Here is a 15,872-nt window from a genome sequence, read left to right as displayed (position 1 = left end):
AACAATTTTGCTCAACATTTGGCATTACTCATATAACAGGAATCCCATACAATCCACAGGGACAAGGCATAGTTGAAAGAGCTCATCAAACTATTAAAATGTACTTATTAAAGCAAAAAGAAGGAATTGGGAAGGGGTATATATTCCCCAAAGATAAACTTAAAATAACCGTTTTTACTCTAAACTTTTTAAATTTGGATTCATCAGGACTTAGTGCTGTGGAAAGGCATATGTGTCCAAAAAATGTACATAAGCCCAAGGTACTTTGGAAGGATATTCTAACAGGACAATGGAAAGGTCCTGACCCAGTAATTGTCTGGAGTCGGGGGTCTGTTTGTGTGTTTCCACAGGGAGAACAGCAGCCGATTTGGATTCCAGAAAGATTAACTAAAGCGATTTCTACAGACCAAAAAGAAGATGATTTGGCTCAAATCCATAACAACTGATATCCAAAACTCCAGTTTGGCTATTCTTACATCTGCAACAGAACCAGGATGCTTTTTTCAATATCTATTTTATTATTGCCCTTTGCCATATCATGAAGTTCTATTTTGTTTTTTGAGCTCATACAGACCTAGGTTAATGTTTTGCTGATCAGTTCTATTTTTTGACTATAGAGTTTTTAAACATTGCAATGGAGATTTCACCTGTAAAAAGTTATAAGGCCTTTACTATAATGTTATGTGTTGTATGTATTATATTATGTGTGCACACTTGTGTTTTGTGTTATATGTTTGAATGTACGTATGTCCATATATCATATATGATGAGCGCTCATGATAAAATGGATCCAAATATTTTTTTTCACGTGATTTATATGGTTTAATTTAAATTGGGTAAACAACTGTTGAGGATTGTTTTAATATGTAAACAAAAAAGAAGGTTAACAGATCTGTTTGTTTACTTTCACCTTTCCTTTTCATTATATTTAATAATTCTCTTAAAGATAATGTAAATTGTTAAGAAAATTGTTTTCTTTTTGTGCCTTCTGTAATGTTACATAATTTTTTCTTTAGCCATTATTGCCAGAATTCCTATCTTCATCCCAGTGCTGGTGAAGTCAAAGATAAAACCAATCTACAGCTTCTGCAATAGCCATCACTGAACTGCTTGCAGAACTTGCCTGGACACATTGTGAGCTCACCTGTATGCATTGTGAACTATCTGTTGGTACAGCGAATTGTGGTAGTGCTGGAGTATTTTTGCTGATGGTGTCACCGGTGGTACAATTTTTCAAAGGAGCCCTCAATTGGCTTAATGTCATGGCATTTTGCATCCTCCTCTACTAGTGATGGTCTAAAATTTGGGGGCCAACAGAGGTGAGGCAAAGAACCTCACCCCCCCACAGGTGCAAAGGCCTATCCACAAGTATGGCTGTATGCTTGACCGGTAGTCAGTGACGGGTATGATCCAATTGCAGTGGTACCAACCTAAGACAGGAGGCTGACGCCTAGAGGTCAGTTCATCCGATGACGGGTAAGGACCATATGTTGAATTGGACTGCCTAACAGGCACGGTCCCTAAGCCACATGCTTGTTGTTTAAACAGAGAGGGGGAGATGTTGAGAGCCACAGCCAAAGGGGCCCCAGCAGACTTCCAGCTGCCAGCAAACTTCCAGCTGCTGGCTGATGATTGGCTCACAGCGGCCCCAGCAACATCTAGCTGATTGGCTCCTCGGCCCCAGCAACATCTAGCTGATTGGCTCCTCTGCGGTGATGCTCATTGGGCTGTTTCCCTGCCCTTTCAGACCATGGAGCTGCTCATTGGGGGACTTTTTTGGCTCCGCCCACGTGACCCAGCCAATCGGCCTCAAGAGCAGGAGGATTGTGGGAGGTGGAGAGAAGCTTGTGGGGGAGAGAGAGGCTTGTGGAAAGCCGGTGGTGGCAGTTGAGGCTTTGAGGGTTTTTCCTGAGAGGCTGTTTTGTTTGGCGTGTGTGGTTCTAAAAATAAAGTTAGTTTCTTTTGACAAGTGGCTCCTGATTGTGCCCAGCCAGACTGCGGCACACTGCTTTCACCGAGAACATCAGTGACATTGGGTTACCACAGCCAGAGCAAGCGTTCCTCCTGGGCTTGTATGCCTACTGTATTACTGCCCTGAGCTTTGTTAGGATTCCTGTCACTTTTACTCCCTGGTTTTCTTCATTTGCTTCATTATTCTGTCCTGTTTTTCTTTCACAGATTCCTTTGGGAGCCCTTCCTGTCCCCTTGTAAAGTATGGCATTCCCCAAAACTCTGTCCTTAGCTTCCTACTCCTCCTCACTCTGGATTCTCACTGTATGATCACAAGATTTAGTTAACATAGCTGATGGCTCCCAGTTTGTGTGCCAGTATTTAGCTTTCAGACTCAAATATTTAGGAGCTGACTTTACATTTCAGTCATTCATGGAACTATTGATTCATCAATTTTCTGAGTATCTGCTATCACCACACTCTTAAAAGACCAAGTCATGAAAATATAGGTTTTGCAGTATCAGTTGGGAAAGGTGGTAGGGGATGATGCAAATGTGATAACGCAGGGAATCATGTATTCTGAGAGAAGCAAGCAAGGGGTGTTTGTAGCACAAGAGTAGGGACAAGCACTGACTCTGAGGGCTTTGGGGGATATTATCCTTGGGATGGTAAAGTAATTAACCATTTAGGAAGAGAACTCCCTTTCCTTTTTTTCTTACATTTCTTACCCAGTCATTTACTCTCCTAAATAAAAAACCCCAGTTATACTCCTTGGCTCCTGTGTCACGTTAAGTTTTCAGGAACGCACCAAGTCCTGCTCATTTTAGTCCCAAGATAGGCATGAAGTCCAGTCCTCTTCCCGATTTATACTACCTCTGTCCTGATTCAAGTCTGCATCATCTCTTACCTGTTGCCTATATTATTGTAGTAGACTCACCAGTGGTCTCCCTGCTTCACGTCTTGATCCCTTTGCATTCACCTTTTCAAGGCCAGCAGAATGGTATAGCAAAAATGGGCATCAGACCTTGTCATTCATATTTAAAAGTTTCCCATTGTCATAGCAGATATTTCCAAACCTCTGATCAGAATCCTAAGGGTAGGGAGTACCTCTAAATCTGTCTATATATGTCAGGCCCCATCCCTGCACATTCTAATTTTGTAGAATTGCGAGTTGGGAGCCTATGTTTTTAAGTTCCCCAAAAGATTTTGATGCCTGATTAGATTGAGAAGTCCAGCCTACCAGAATCAGATGTGAGCTTCTCTGCCAGGTATGTGAGGTCCTCCGTGACCTGGCATAGGTTTAGAAGTCTCCTATGTTTCCCACCATGCTTTCTGATCTGCTTTATTCTCCATCCTAGCAGTGCTGAAGGTTGTGTTCCATTAACATCATGCCACTTCTTGTCACTCTACCTTTGTGTCTCTGCCTTTACCTGAAATAAGTGTTTCTTAGCCTGAGCGATATATCCTTTTTTTGTTTCCATGGCAGCCATCAATGTACAGTGCAACATTTGCCAATCTATGACTAATCCTCTTTTGTGTTCTGTATCAGTTATTAAAGATTTCATGACAGTTCAACTTCAGTATCATCTTGTAATATGTGTAAATGCAAATGTATGTAAACAAGGTTTTGCTTTTTCTCTGTGACCTTCATTTTTTCCCTTCCCCTAGTGCTGGGGATGGAACCCAGGGCCATGTGCAATGTTGGGCATGTGCTCTACCACTGAGTTACATCCCCCAGCCAAGTAACCTTCATTTTTAACTTACTTTGAATTATGTAAGGAAAAGTATGATTTATCAAGTGCATTTTAAAGTGACGTGTTTGGTTTTAAATCAAATATATATTAAAATGTGGTTTGCTATTTAATGATGTTACAGTGTCAAAAATAGACCAAAACAACTGTTTTCAGCCCAGAGATTCTTGGCATTTTGCATTTGAAGCAAGCTGATTACATTTTATAATTTTTTGTTTGTGAATGACAAATAAGAAAGGTTTGAGGATGTTGTTTGCCTGCAGCTCTCTGCAGTAATTTATTTGGGTTATAGATGATCTTGATTCTCAGTAAGTCAGAAGCCAAGTTGATAAATTGCCAGTACATTTTTGCTTTTTAATGTTGCCTTTGGAAATATTGCGTTCATCTTGATTTTCTTTTTTTGTTCTAGGGATTGAACTCAGGGGCACAAGACCACTGAGCCACATCCCCAGCCCTATTTTGTATTTTATTTAGAGACAGGGTCTCACTGAGTTGCTTAGGGCCTCGCCAAGTTGCTGAGGCGGGCTTTGAACTCATGATCCTCCTATCTCAGCCTCCTGAGCTGCTGGAATTTCAGGTGTGAACCACTGCACCTGGCTCATCTTGATTTTTCTATATAAAAATTCATAAATATAATTTTAGGACCTGATAATATGATAGGACTTTGCAAAATAATCATTTCAAAGATGTCAAAATCTGGGTTCTGTCTTGGTTTAATCGGTATAAATTATAAAAGAGATGACTATGGATTTTTTTTTTTTTTGTCTTTTTTTTTTTGGAACTGGGGGTCGAACCCAGGGCTTTGCGAATGCAAGGCAGACGCTTTGCCACTGAGCTACATCCCAGCCCGACTATGGATTTAAAATGTTATTCACCTAGCCTTGGTTGCAGTACTGGCTCTGCCTGCCTGAGTCATGGGCACATTTTTCTGATTTCCACTAAAAGAAAGCATCTTTCAGTTTTTTAAAAATTTGTTCTAATTAGTTATACATGACAGAGTCCATTTTGACACATCATGCATAAATGGAGTATAACTTCTCATTTGTCTGGTGTACATGATATAGAGTTACATAGGTATGATTACATTAATATGCACCTAGGGCAATAATGTCCAATTCATTCTATCATTCCTATCCCCCTCTGCCCCCTCCCCTCCCTTCACTCCCCTCTGTTTAGTCTAAAATACCATTATTCTCCCCAACACCCCTTATTGTGAATTATCATCTACATATCAGAAAAAACATTCGGCCTTTGATTCTTTGGGATTGGCTTATTTTGCTTATCATAATATTCTCTAATTCCATCCATTAACAGCAAATGCCATAATTTTATTCTTCTTTAAGGCTGAGTAATATTCCATTGTGTATATATATCACAGTTAAAAGAAAGCATCTTTAGATGGTTATACTATTTATTAATGTTTCAAAAATCCATGGTTTCTGCCAGTTTCCATCTCATTCTCCAAACCCCAGAAGTTGACAGATTCTTAGGACTCATGTGGCTTGAGACTTGAATTCTGTGTGACTCCAAAAAATTTAACTCAACTTTTCTACACTTTAGTTTGTTGTATTGTAAAATGTATTAAATGTATTGTATTAAATAGTACTTATCCTTAATCACTTAATAAGTGGTGGCTGTATTACTCTATTTTAAAATAATTATCTAATTGTTTCTTTTCCCAATAGACTTGTAAACCTCTGGAGTACATCATTTTTTTATATTTGTATCTCCAATACCTACCAGAAAATCTAATAGACCATTGTGATTCACTGTTTGCTGAATTGAATAAAACATAAATGTCCAACCAAAAGGAAACAGATCTGTCTATCAGTAGAAAACCAGAAAGGGGGAAAAAAAAAAAAGGAAAAGGGGAAATGGAAAGACTTGTTGAGGGTATTGAAGGCAAGCTAAACGAACCATTTCTGGACCTTGGTCCTGCTCTCTTCTGTTTGGTCTCTAGCTGGGCCTAGAGCAGAGAGAACATTCCTTTAGTGTTTCTTTAATAGTATCAGCATTGTTAGATTCAATTTTTGCAAAAAATTGCCCTAGGTGCTAAGTTTTATTAATGTTAGCCACACTTTCTTTTGTGCTAGAGATGCTCAGAAGTGATGTGTAGTGTAAGGATACATTATATGGGAATTATATTTGGGGTAGTTTTCAAATCCAGAGTCTAGTTTATGTTTTTGTTTTTGCACTGCGAATGGAACCCATGGGCACTCTATCACTGAGCTACATCCTCCGCAGTCTTTTTTTAAAGACATTGTTTGTCCTGTGTTTTATTTCCAAGTCTTATGCATAATAGCACACTTATTTCCTTTGCTATTTTTATGAAGCCTTAAAAAATGTAATGTTGGTTATATATCCTGACTCTTTGCTACTAAGAAATTATATGTACCTCGTTTTTTTTTTTGTTTGTTTGTTTTCTTTTCAACATAACATAGCCATTAGGGAGGACAGTGGGTATATGAGAATATATTTGAATTCTCCTATTGCTGCATTTGCCATCAAGAACCTAGACTCATTACTATAATAAATTTGTGTGTATGATGTGTATATAAAACTATGTACAGTTTTAGGTTTAAGCAGAATTTCCATTGGCCATCTCATTACAGTGCGCCTGTCTGCCAATCATATTTGATTATTTTTTTTATTGTCTTATTCTGATGGAAATAGATCAAATGATATTCAAGAATAGTAACTATGAAGTAGTGCTTATAAAATATTTATGTAAAGACTTCCTTTCTTTTTATTTTACTACTAGGACGTTCTTTCAAGGTCTTCATTTTAAGTATTAAAAGAATATCTTTACCTGGGTGTGGTGATATGCCTATAATTCCGGTGACTTGGGAGGCTAAGGTGGGAGGATCTCAGGTTCAAGGGCAGCCTTGGCAATTTAACCATACCTTGCATCAAAATGAAAAGGGCCAGAGATGTAGCTCATGGATAGTGAGTTCACTGTATGTATTATGCACAAATAAATAAATAAGGTAGGAATGCCTTTACCTATGGCTTAGCAAAGGCTAACTGTATTCTTTTGTTACACATAGTTTTCTAGAATACCAGGAGTTTTCTCTGTGTATAATAGGTTTGCTTTAATATCTGATCCCATTTTAAAATGTCTTTATAAAGAAATGTATTTAGTGAACTTAACAATTTGACTATCAATGACTTGATTCATTTTATGTGAATCAAGTTAGAGTTTATATTTGTGAAAGAACTCTTTTTTGTACTGGATATAGAACTTAGGGGCACTTTGCCATAAAGCTGCATTCCCAGCCTTTTTATTTTTTAATTTGAAGCAGAGCCTTGCTAAACTGCTGAGGGCCTTGCTGAGCTCCTGAGGCTGGCCGAAAACTTATGATCTTTCTGCCTCTGCCTCCTGAGTTGCTGGGATTATAGGGATATACCACCTTGCCCAGCTGTGAAAAGGACTTTTGAAAACAGTAATGTTTTATTTAAGTATCTCTTATAAATTGTGGTGTATTTCCTGCCTATTTAGTGGATGATGCTGGCAAAATAGAACATGACGGTTCATCTGGAATGACTATGGATGCAGAGTCAGAAATTGATCCTTGTAAAGTGGATGGCACTTGTCCTGAAGTCATCAAGGTGTACATTTTTAAAGCTGACCCTGGAGAGGATGACTTAGGTAAGAGGAAACCTTAGCACATTATTCATCCTGACCAAATAATTCAACATGATTACTTTTGGATTAAAGTGACAGCATTTGAAATATTTTCTGAAGATAACTTTATTTTTTTGTGTGTAGTACTGGGAATTGAACCCAGGGGTGCTCTACCACTGAGCTGCATACATCCTCAGCTCTTTTTATTTTTTATTTTGTGACAGGGTCTTGTTGAGTTGCCTAGGCTGGCCTTGAGCTTGAGATCCTTCTGCCTCACCCTAAGGAGGATCTGGGATTACAGGCATGTGCCACCATGCCCAGCTGGAGATAACTTTTAAGCAAGAATTCTAAAGTAGTGACAGCATATAAAAAGTAATTCTTCAAAAGTATGTTAAAAGAGAGAAGAAGTGGAAATGAATTTTCAAATAAATTCTTGGAGTTGTCTTTTCCAATAGGTGGAACCGTAGACATTGTGGAGAGTGAGCCTGAGAATGATCATGGAGTTGAACTGCTTGATCAGAACAGCAGTATTCGTGTTCCCAGGGAAAAGATGGTTTATATGACTGTCAATGACTCTCAGCAAGAAGATGAAGATTTAAGTAAGTAGGTGGCCTTTTTGTGGGAGAAAATTTTACGTTTTTATAGCTCAAGCTCTCCCTCTCTCTGTTAAGGATGGCCAGTATTTGAAGGGAACAAGTAGCATCATTTTAGTTCTTATTATACTGCCATATTCTGAGAGAAGCATCAATGACTATGTTTAGAATGTTGCTTTAAAACCAAATTATGGTAAAAGCCAATAAATGAATGATTGATTCAACAAGTATTTATTGAGTGCTTACTATATGAAAGCTATGTTGTTTGGTATATAATACTTGGATCTTCTTTCCATTTATTACTGAATTCAGGTACAGGTATCTTTTCTGTGATCTCTGTAAACCTGGTCAGAAAAGTTTTTATAATTTTCTATTTAGATGTTGCTGAAATTGCTGATGAAGTTTATATGGAAGTGATCGTAGGAGAGGAGGATGCGGCAGCGGCAGCAGCTGCTGCTGCTGTGCATGAACAGCAAATGGATGACAATGAAATCAAAACCTTCATGCCAATTGCATGGGCAGCAGCTTATGGTAAGTCACACAGCAGCCCTGAGGATTGGCTGAGTTGGTTCTTGAACTGCAAATTCATGGTAGGAAAACAGTTTCTGTGGTCTTAGATTTCTGAAATCTGAAATACCAGTTCCCTATCAGGATTATTTGATTTAAGAGTAGAGGAAGATTATAAAGTCTATTTTTTGTCTTTATTTTTAACAGGAATTTCCTTAATGTGTTTATTATATAGAAGGAAGTACTGCAAGAAGTACACAGGCTTTCACGCTGATACTTTTATCTTGATCATATCTGGCCCATGACTATAATTTTGCGAGAAAATAAGGGAGTTCGTGGGGAAACTGCTGACATGTGTTTTTAGCTTTGGAATTTAGCTAGGGATTTCCTAAGGTCTCACTATAGTAAATGTGCTCATAAAACCCATTACCTAGAATGAGGCATTTCTGTCATTCATGAGTATCATGGCTTACGTTTCATTGTCGTAATTAATAAAGAATTCCTAATTCTTTATAATTTATAATACTGTATAATTTTGTTTTCTAATGCGCATTGTTAGGTAATAATTCTGATGGAATTGAAAACCGGAATGGCACTGCAAGTGCCCTCTTGCACATAGATGAGTCTGCTGGCCTCGGCAGACTGGCTAAGCAAAAACCAAAGAAAAGGAGAAGACCTGATTCCAGGCAGTACCAAACAGGTGAGGGCGCACGAGTTCCATGGCGCAGCGAGCTCTGAGCTCTCAGAGGAAACTCTAGAACGTATCCACAGGGGTGTCGTGATGGCATTTTAGCTGCTAGACTACATGTAGTTTTCGTGTATTGAATTTGAAAATATAATTTTCAGAATTCAGTGATATTCATGAATGATTTTGTTGGATAAAAAGAAACGGGATTGATCAAACATGGATGAAAAAACTTAAAACTTGGATGATTTTTATGTGGAAATTGAAAAGGAATTCCTCAAATATGTTGCAAGCATTAACTTTTTAAAAAAAAATTAATATATTTAAAGAATCTAATTATATCAGCATAAAGCAGCAGGCTAAGTACTTCAAAGCATATGACATTCCTGTCTATTCTTGTATAATTTGCATATTAAAATTTTATGGTTATATTTAAGCTTTACTGTAAATTAGCATAAATTATGTTTTTTAATAACCAAAGCAGGAATTTTGATTATAAAACTTTACTTTTATGAATAATTTTTCCCAGATTTCTGAATTGATATGGTTTTAATCACTGGTTGATAGAGGTTACATATTTATTCATTAATTTTGTTAAACTGGAGGGAGTGAGTTGGTACAGTTCTGCGGAGTGAAGTTTCCAGACCAGGTTCTCATTGTATCTCTTACGTTGAAAAATGATAAAAGGGATGTTAGTAGCAGATAGTGTAACAAGAGTGAGCCCATGGCCAATAGTGTTCAGAGCACATACTAAATATTTGAAGAAACCAAAACAGAACTTGGTTTGGTTCCTTATGATCTTTTCTTTTCCTTTCTTAGCAATAATTATTGGCCCTGATGGACATCCCTTGACTGTCTACCCTTGCATGATTTGTGGGAAGAAGTTTAAGTCGCGAGGTTTCTTGAAAAGGCACATGAAAAACCATCCTGAACATCTTGCCAAGAAGAAGTACCGCTGTACTGACTGTGATTACACTACCAACAAGAAGATAAGTTTACACAATCACTTGGAGAGCCACAAGCTGACCAGCAAGGCAGAGAAGGCCATCGAGTGCGATGAGTGTGGCAAGCATTTCTCTCATGCTGGGGCTTTGTTTACTCACAAAATGGTGCATAAGGAAAAAGGAGCCAACAAAATGCACAAGTGTAAATTCTGTGAATATGAGACAGCTGAACAAGGATTATTGAATCGCCACCTTTTGGCAGTCCACAGCAAGAACTTTCCTCATATTTGTGTAGAATGCGGTAAAGGTTTTCGGCACCCATCAGAGCTCAAAAAGCACATGCGAATCCATACTGGCGAGAAGCCGTACCAATGCCAGTACTGCGAATATAGATCTGCAGACTCTTCTAACTTGAAAACACATGTAAAAACTAAGCATAGTAAAGAGATGCCGTTCAAGTGTGACATTTGTCTTCTGACTTTCTCAGATACCAAAGAGGTGCAGCAACATGCTCTTATCCACCAAGAAAGCAAAACACACCAGTGTTTGCATTGTGACCACAAGAGTTCGAACTCAAGTGATTTGAAGCGACACATAATTTCAGTTCACACGAAGGACTACCCCCATAAGTGTGACATGTGTGATAAAGGCTTTCACAGGCCTTCGGAACTCAAGAAACATGTGGCTGCCCACAAGGGTAAAAAAATGCATCAGTGTAGACATTGTGACTTTAAGATTGCAGATCCGTTTGTGCTAAGTCGCCATATTCTTTCGGTTCACACAAAGGACCTTCCATTTAGGTGTAAGAGGTGTAGAAAGGGATTTAGGCAACAGAATGAGCTTAAAAAGCATATGAAGACACACAGTGGCCGAAAAGTGTATCAGTGTGAGTACTGTGAGTATAGCACTACAGATGCCTCAGGCTTTAAACGGCACGTTATTTCCATTCATACGAAAGACTATCCTCATCGCTGTGAGTACTGCAAGAAAGGTTTCCGAAGACCTTCAGAAAAGAACCAGCACATAATGCGACATCACAAAGAAGTTGGCCTGCCCTAACGATACATCTACAGACGTTTGTAGAGATACTGGCCTTGAAGCAGGAAATTCATTTTAAAGCCAATCAGTCTTGTTCACTTACAATACTGTATATTGATTTATGCTGTGTACAAATAGAGTTATTGCTTCTAGTTGACTTTTTTTTTTTTTTTTAACATTTTGTTCAATAGCGTGTTCTGAATTCTATTCAGTTTGTTTAATAAATGGGGAAAAGTAGCAACAAGTTAGTTGCTTTTAATAAAGTAATCCCTGGTTCTATACTGAATTTTTCTATCTTAGAAGTTTTATATTTATTTAAATAATTACCTTGCCTACCTTGATGGTACTCTTCTAAGATCTTTTAACTTAAGGTAACTTTAGATTGGTAACTCTGAAAGTATTCATGTTGACTCATTTTCTTTTTCCCCATAAATTTCTCACAATAAAATTGTCAGAGACATTGAATACGAATGGGAGATTTTACAGTCAAGTCTAATGATCACAACATGGAAGTGTTTACTTGTCTTGTTTAGTATTTTCAGACCATATGACAAGGAAAGTTTCCTTTTGAGCTTTTGCGTCCCTGGCATAGCTGAGTTAAGAATAGTGGCTGGGTTTGTGTTTACTTTTCATTTTGTTTAAAAGACAAAATATACTTCTTTTTGGCTTTCTTTGGACTATTTACATCTTTTGTTAGCATAGCAAACTTTTAGAAAACTTTATTGAAAAATTTTGCTTGTTCCTGTTGTATTTTGATTATTCTGTCTGTGCTGCTTTGTCTTGGAATGGTTGTGTGCTACAAATGAAATTTACTGAGAACTGCATTTTGGAATCTCCTAGAGGTAACTTGCGGCTCATAGGATCTTTTGCAACTTTATATATGTAAATGTACCCTGAATTATATATATATACATATATATAACATGTATCTGTGTGTATTGCTTATTTTACATATTTATACACACAACCCCAAGTAGTATTTGTTTAAAATCTATAATGAAAAGTATTAATTAAATTTACAATAACATGAAAGATCCAGGGATGCATGAGAGAGCATTTTGTAAGTCATGCTCTTCAGAGAGATTACTCAGGTGAAGAATTAGAAGGAAAATAAGGACACTAGTATTTTTAAAGAGTAAAGGTATTTTCTTTTAAATATCTTTGGTAATTGAAAAATAATTGAAAAAATAGAGGTTAAGATGTTTTTAGATAGAATGTTTTCATACAGTTTCAGCTCCATGCCTTTATATTTTTCTGAAAAGCTAATGAATATCCAGACGTGACTCCCTCAGTTCTCTCTGAGAAGCTGGAGAGAGAGCTCTGTCTCACCAAGTGAGGGGGGGGGGACAGAGAAGAAGAGATGGCTCCATGGACCAGAGAACGGGTGCTAATTATGACTTACACTTGGCAAGTTCAGCCTGCTTTGTTAGTTCTTAGACAGTTAAAGTTAGCAAACTTTTAAAAAACTTAACACTCAAGTTGGCTTAGGTTAGAAGATAGAGGTGTGTTCCAAGTACATAAGGAAAGTTTGAGGCCTTATTTGGAACTTCACCAAGTCTTTCAGTTTTGTTTTTCTTTGAGAGTTGGCAGTTTTTAACATGTAGGTCTGAATCAGAGTCATAACGTTTATAAAATGAATTTGGTTAATTAGAATTTAGTTATATTAAGATGACTCTTGGAGAACAGAAAACAGTTTGGGGGGGGGCTAGAATTGGCTGTTGACACATGGATCTGGCACATCATGGGAAATTTAGAAATTTTCTTCCCATTTGATAGCTGCCTTGCTGCCTCATTATGGTGCTCCATCCCCTTTGTGCCGTTAGGTTTTTACCTTTCATCTTTCTCTTTGCCATCCATATTTGTATTCAAGAGTTATATTTTTAGGGTTAGGAATCTAAATATTTGGTGTTTGGCAAGCCCCTGAAGTGTGAGATTGATTTAGGCTAGTTCTAAATCAAGTGCTTTAGGCTCATGTGAACTCCAGCCTAAATGCCAGTCAAAGCCAAGGCATAGGTTCCCCTAGCCGGCTCCATAGGGAATGCCTATACCCCTTTGGCCCCCACAGTATGTTTGTTTTTTTTTTTAAAGTAACTTACAATTCTGTCATTCATTGCCCTACTATTCTTGAAAGCTCTGTCTGTTTTTTTGTGAGAACCTTTAAAATCTCCCTTAATTTTTATTTTCCCCAGAAATAATGTAAAACACTTAAAATAGAAATTTATTAATTTTAAAACATCCTGTAAAATTATTACAGAAAATATAAATGATTGGGTCACTTAACTATATTTTTTTAAATAAACTGAAAGATAAAGAACACAACACTTTACACACTTTATATTTCTCTTTACATAATCTGGATTCATACACATTTCTTTTCTTTTTAAAGCACAATATTGAAGCCTTTAAAAGGTATTTAAGGGTTTGGTCAAGTGAATATAAAATGTATTTGTCTGTATAAAGAGAAAATGAAATTGTAGTCACTGTTATGTACTGACATTAGTTACAACCTAGTTTTAATTCTTAAAACAATTTGATTAGCAAAGCTAAAAAAAATGGATGTTTCAGTTAAATGTTTTAAAGAGGTACAGATTTTTACAAGGACATAATATAAGTTATTGTTCTGTAGAAATATCCTATTAAATATTGTATGTCCCTCCCTCTGTATACTTTGTAAAAAAAGTAAAATACATAAAAAGGAAATCATATAGGGATGTGTGACATTATTGTAATTGTGTACTTGAGAATAACGTGCAAAAATAAAAATCAGAATATTTTCCTGTTAATGAATGTTTAGTCTATTTGATACCAGTACTAAGTTAATGCTTTTTCTTAAGGAAAAAAAAAATGTACAGTTTTTGTAAACCTAATAAACATCAAAAGCAGTGGATTATTTTCATCCCCCCATTTCTTAATTCCCTTTTATGCAGCAATGGAATGCAAAATGCTTGATTGCTTTGAATTTTGTGACTCGGATGCAAATACTGATAATATTTCAGTCCTGTGAATTTGCAAGTAATATTTCAGAGAAGTTAAGAGGTGATTGGTGAGTCCTTTGATGAGCATGTCCTTGAAATTCATTTTTTCTTTTATCTTTATAAAGGATTTGTTTTATTTTCATCTCCAGTTCCCCTGAGATAAATTACCCATGCATAAAGTGGGTTTTGAGAGCACTTAAAGTTCATTTCAGTATCAATCCACTGCACATTTAATCAGTGGGGACTGTTAACCACTCCACTACAGAAGCCCTGCCCTTGAGTTACCTCTCTGTGCCCAGTTTGGAAGGCTCTAGTAGATGTTGACACAGTACGGGATGGTCATTGTCATAGGAAAAATCAAAAGTTAGGTAAAAGTTCTCAGAAATCAAAAAAGATTTGTGTCACCTTTGATTTTAAAGATGAGATTCTGCAGTTCTTCAACTGTAGGAGCAACGTGTTGACCTAATAGATGAAACAGTAAACCACCAACACCAAAACTTGAGGTAAATGATGAAGAGAATGTGGTGACCATCACTGTCCAGAGCCATAAATCCAATAAAACCAGACCATGCTGTCAAAAACTTTGTTTTAATAGAGTGCCTGAAAATTGGCATCTAACCCAACTGTGATCCTTGCTAGTCAGGTAATATGCTGCTCTATTCTCTGAGAATCTTAGTATTAGCAATTTCCTTTATTTCCCACAAATTCTAGGATTTATGTAGGGAGAAGCATAACCAGTCAAAACCTTAAAAGGGGTTATCTTTCAGAGCAATGGCTTCTAAAGTATGACTCAGCAGCATTGGCAGAATGGTTCACTTGGGACCTTGTTAAAGATGCAAATTCTCAGCCCCACCCCAGACCCCTTGGATTGGGAAACTGGGTGTGGGCCCAGTGATCTGTGTTATAACATGTTCCCTATGTGATTCTGTTGCATACTCAAGTTTGGAAAACACTATTTTAGAGCACTTGAGGAACTTAAAGGATCGCTGGCATAACATTTTGGGTGGTAGATGAGAAAATCACAAAAACAAAGCAACCAGAAATGAATGGTGAAGGTGAAATAGGACCCAGAGTTTCCTACTTTCAGTTTACCATTAAGGTGTGAGGCTGCCAGTAAGTATATTCTTTAGTGCGCATGTAAATAGACAACATTTCCTAAATATTCTAAGCCCTTCCCCCAAAGTTTGCATTCTTCAAAGATAAATTGAATTCAGAGGAAAATTTGGCAAGTAAGAGCAAAAGGTTTTTAAAAGTTGTGTGTGTATGTGTGCGTGTGTATTTAATTGGCCCAGGGTTACTTAAGTAATTCGTATCCAAAATTCATTTTGCTGAATTCTGCAGCTTTTTAGATAAGGTCAAAATTAAGTTTGCCCTATGAATTTTACTTGTTTTATCTTTTGTTTCGTGTATATATTGTTTGCCTTTTTCATAAAATAATTCTTGAATTGTTATATATTGTTCTGTTATTTTTGACATCTTTGCTATCGTTGTAAATAAATTACTATTTTGTTTTAAGTTACCCTAGTGGAGTGTTGGCTATAGACAGGACACACACACACACACCACATCCATGTGGAAATGAGACTCAGATCACACAGTTAATAAATCCTTGTTACAAAGTAGAAGTGGTGCAAGCCCTTCAGTAGTTAGCACTTCTTGCACCAAGGTAACCATTGTGGTTGCATATCAGGCATGGTATCTGTCCCTACTTGAGTTTTTAAATTATTTCCTGACCTCCAAGATGGAAACATTTTGTCCATCAAATTTGAGGTCAAAATCAAGAATTGTTTTCCTTTACTTGGTT

General features: G+C 37.1%; 1 protein-coding gene across 8 annotated transcripts in view; it reads left to right on the top strand.

The window, feature by feature from the left end:
• Positions 1–15,587, top strand: part of Zfx (zinc finger protein X-linked) — a 64,998-nt gene extending 49,411 nt beyond the window's left edge. For 6 of the 8 annotated variants that reach the window (XM_046425287.2, XM_046425291.2, XM_058572909.1 and 3 more), the window contains 5 exons: positions 7,201–7,350; positions 7,782–7,925; positions 8,298–8,450; positions 8,986–9,126; positions 9,931–15,587. In XM_046425287.2, the coding sequence (XP_046281243.1) occupies positions 7,201–7,350; positions 7,782–7,925; positions 8,298–8,450; positions 8,986–9,126; positions 9,931–11,114 (1,772 nt within the window). In that variant the 3' untranslated portion in view covers positions 11,115–15,587. The remainder of the gene's footprint in view (positions 1–7,200; positions 7,351–7,781; positions 7,926–8,297; positions 8,451–8,985; positions 9,127–9,930) is intronic. The other 2 variants (XM_046425292.2, XM_046425293.2) reach the window with 2 other exon arrangements.
• Positions 15,588–15,872: the final 285 nt, after the last annotated feature.

Source organism: Marmota monax, unplaced genomic scaffold, assembly GCF_021218885.2.
Source record: "Marmota monax isolate L192 unplaced genomic scaffold, Marmota_monax_Labrador192_F-V1.1 WCK01_AAM20220418_F8-fsc00075, whole genome shotgun sequence".
NCBI classification, from domain to species: Eukaryota; Metazoa; Chordata; class Mammalia; order Rodentia; family Sciuridae; genus Marmota; species Marmota monax.
This window is presented reverse-complemented; position numbering and strand designations above follow the sequence as displayed.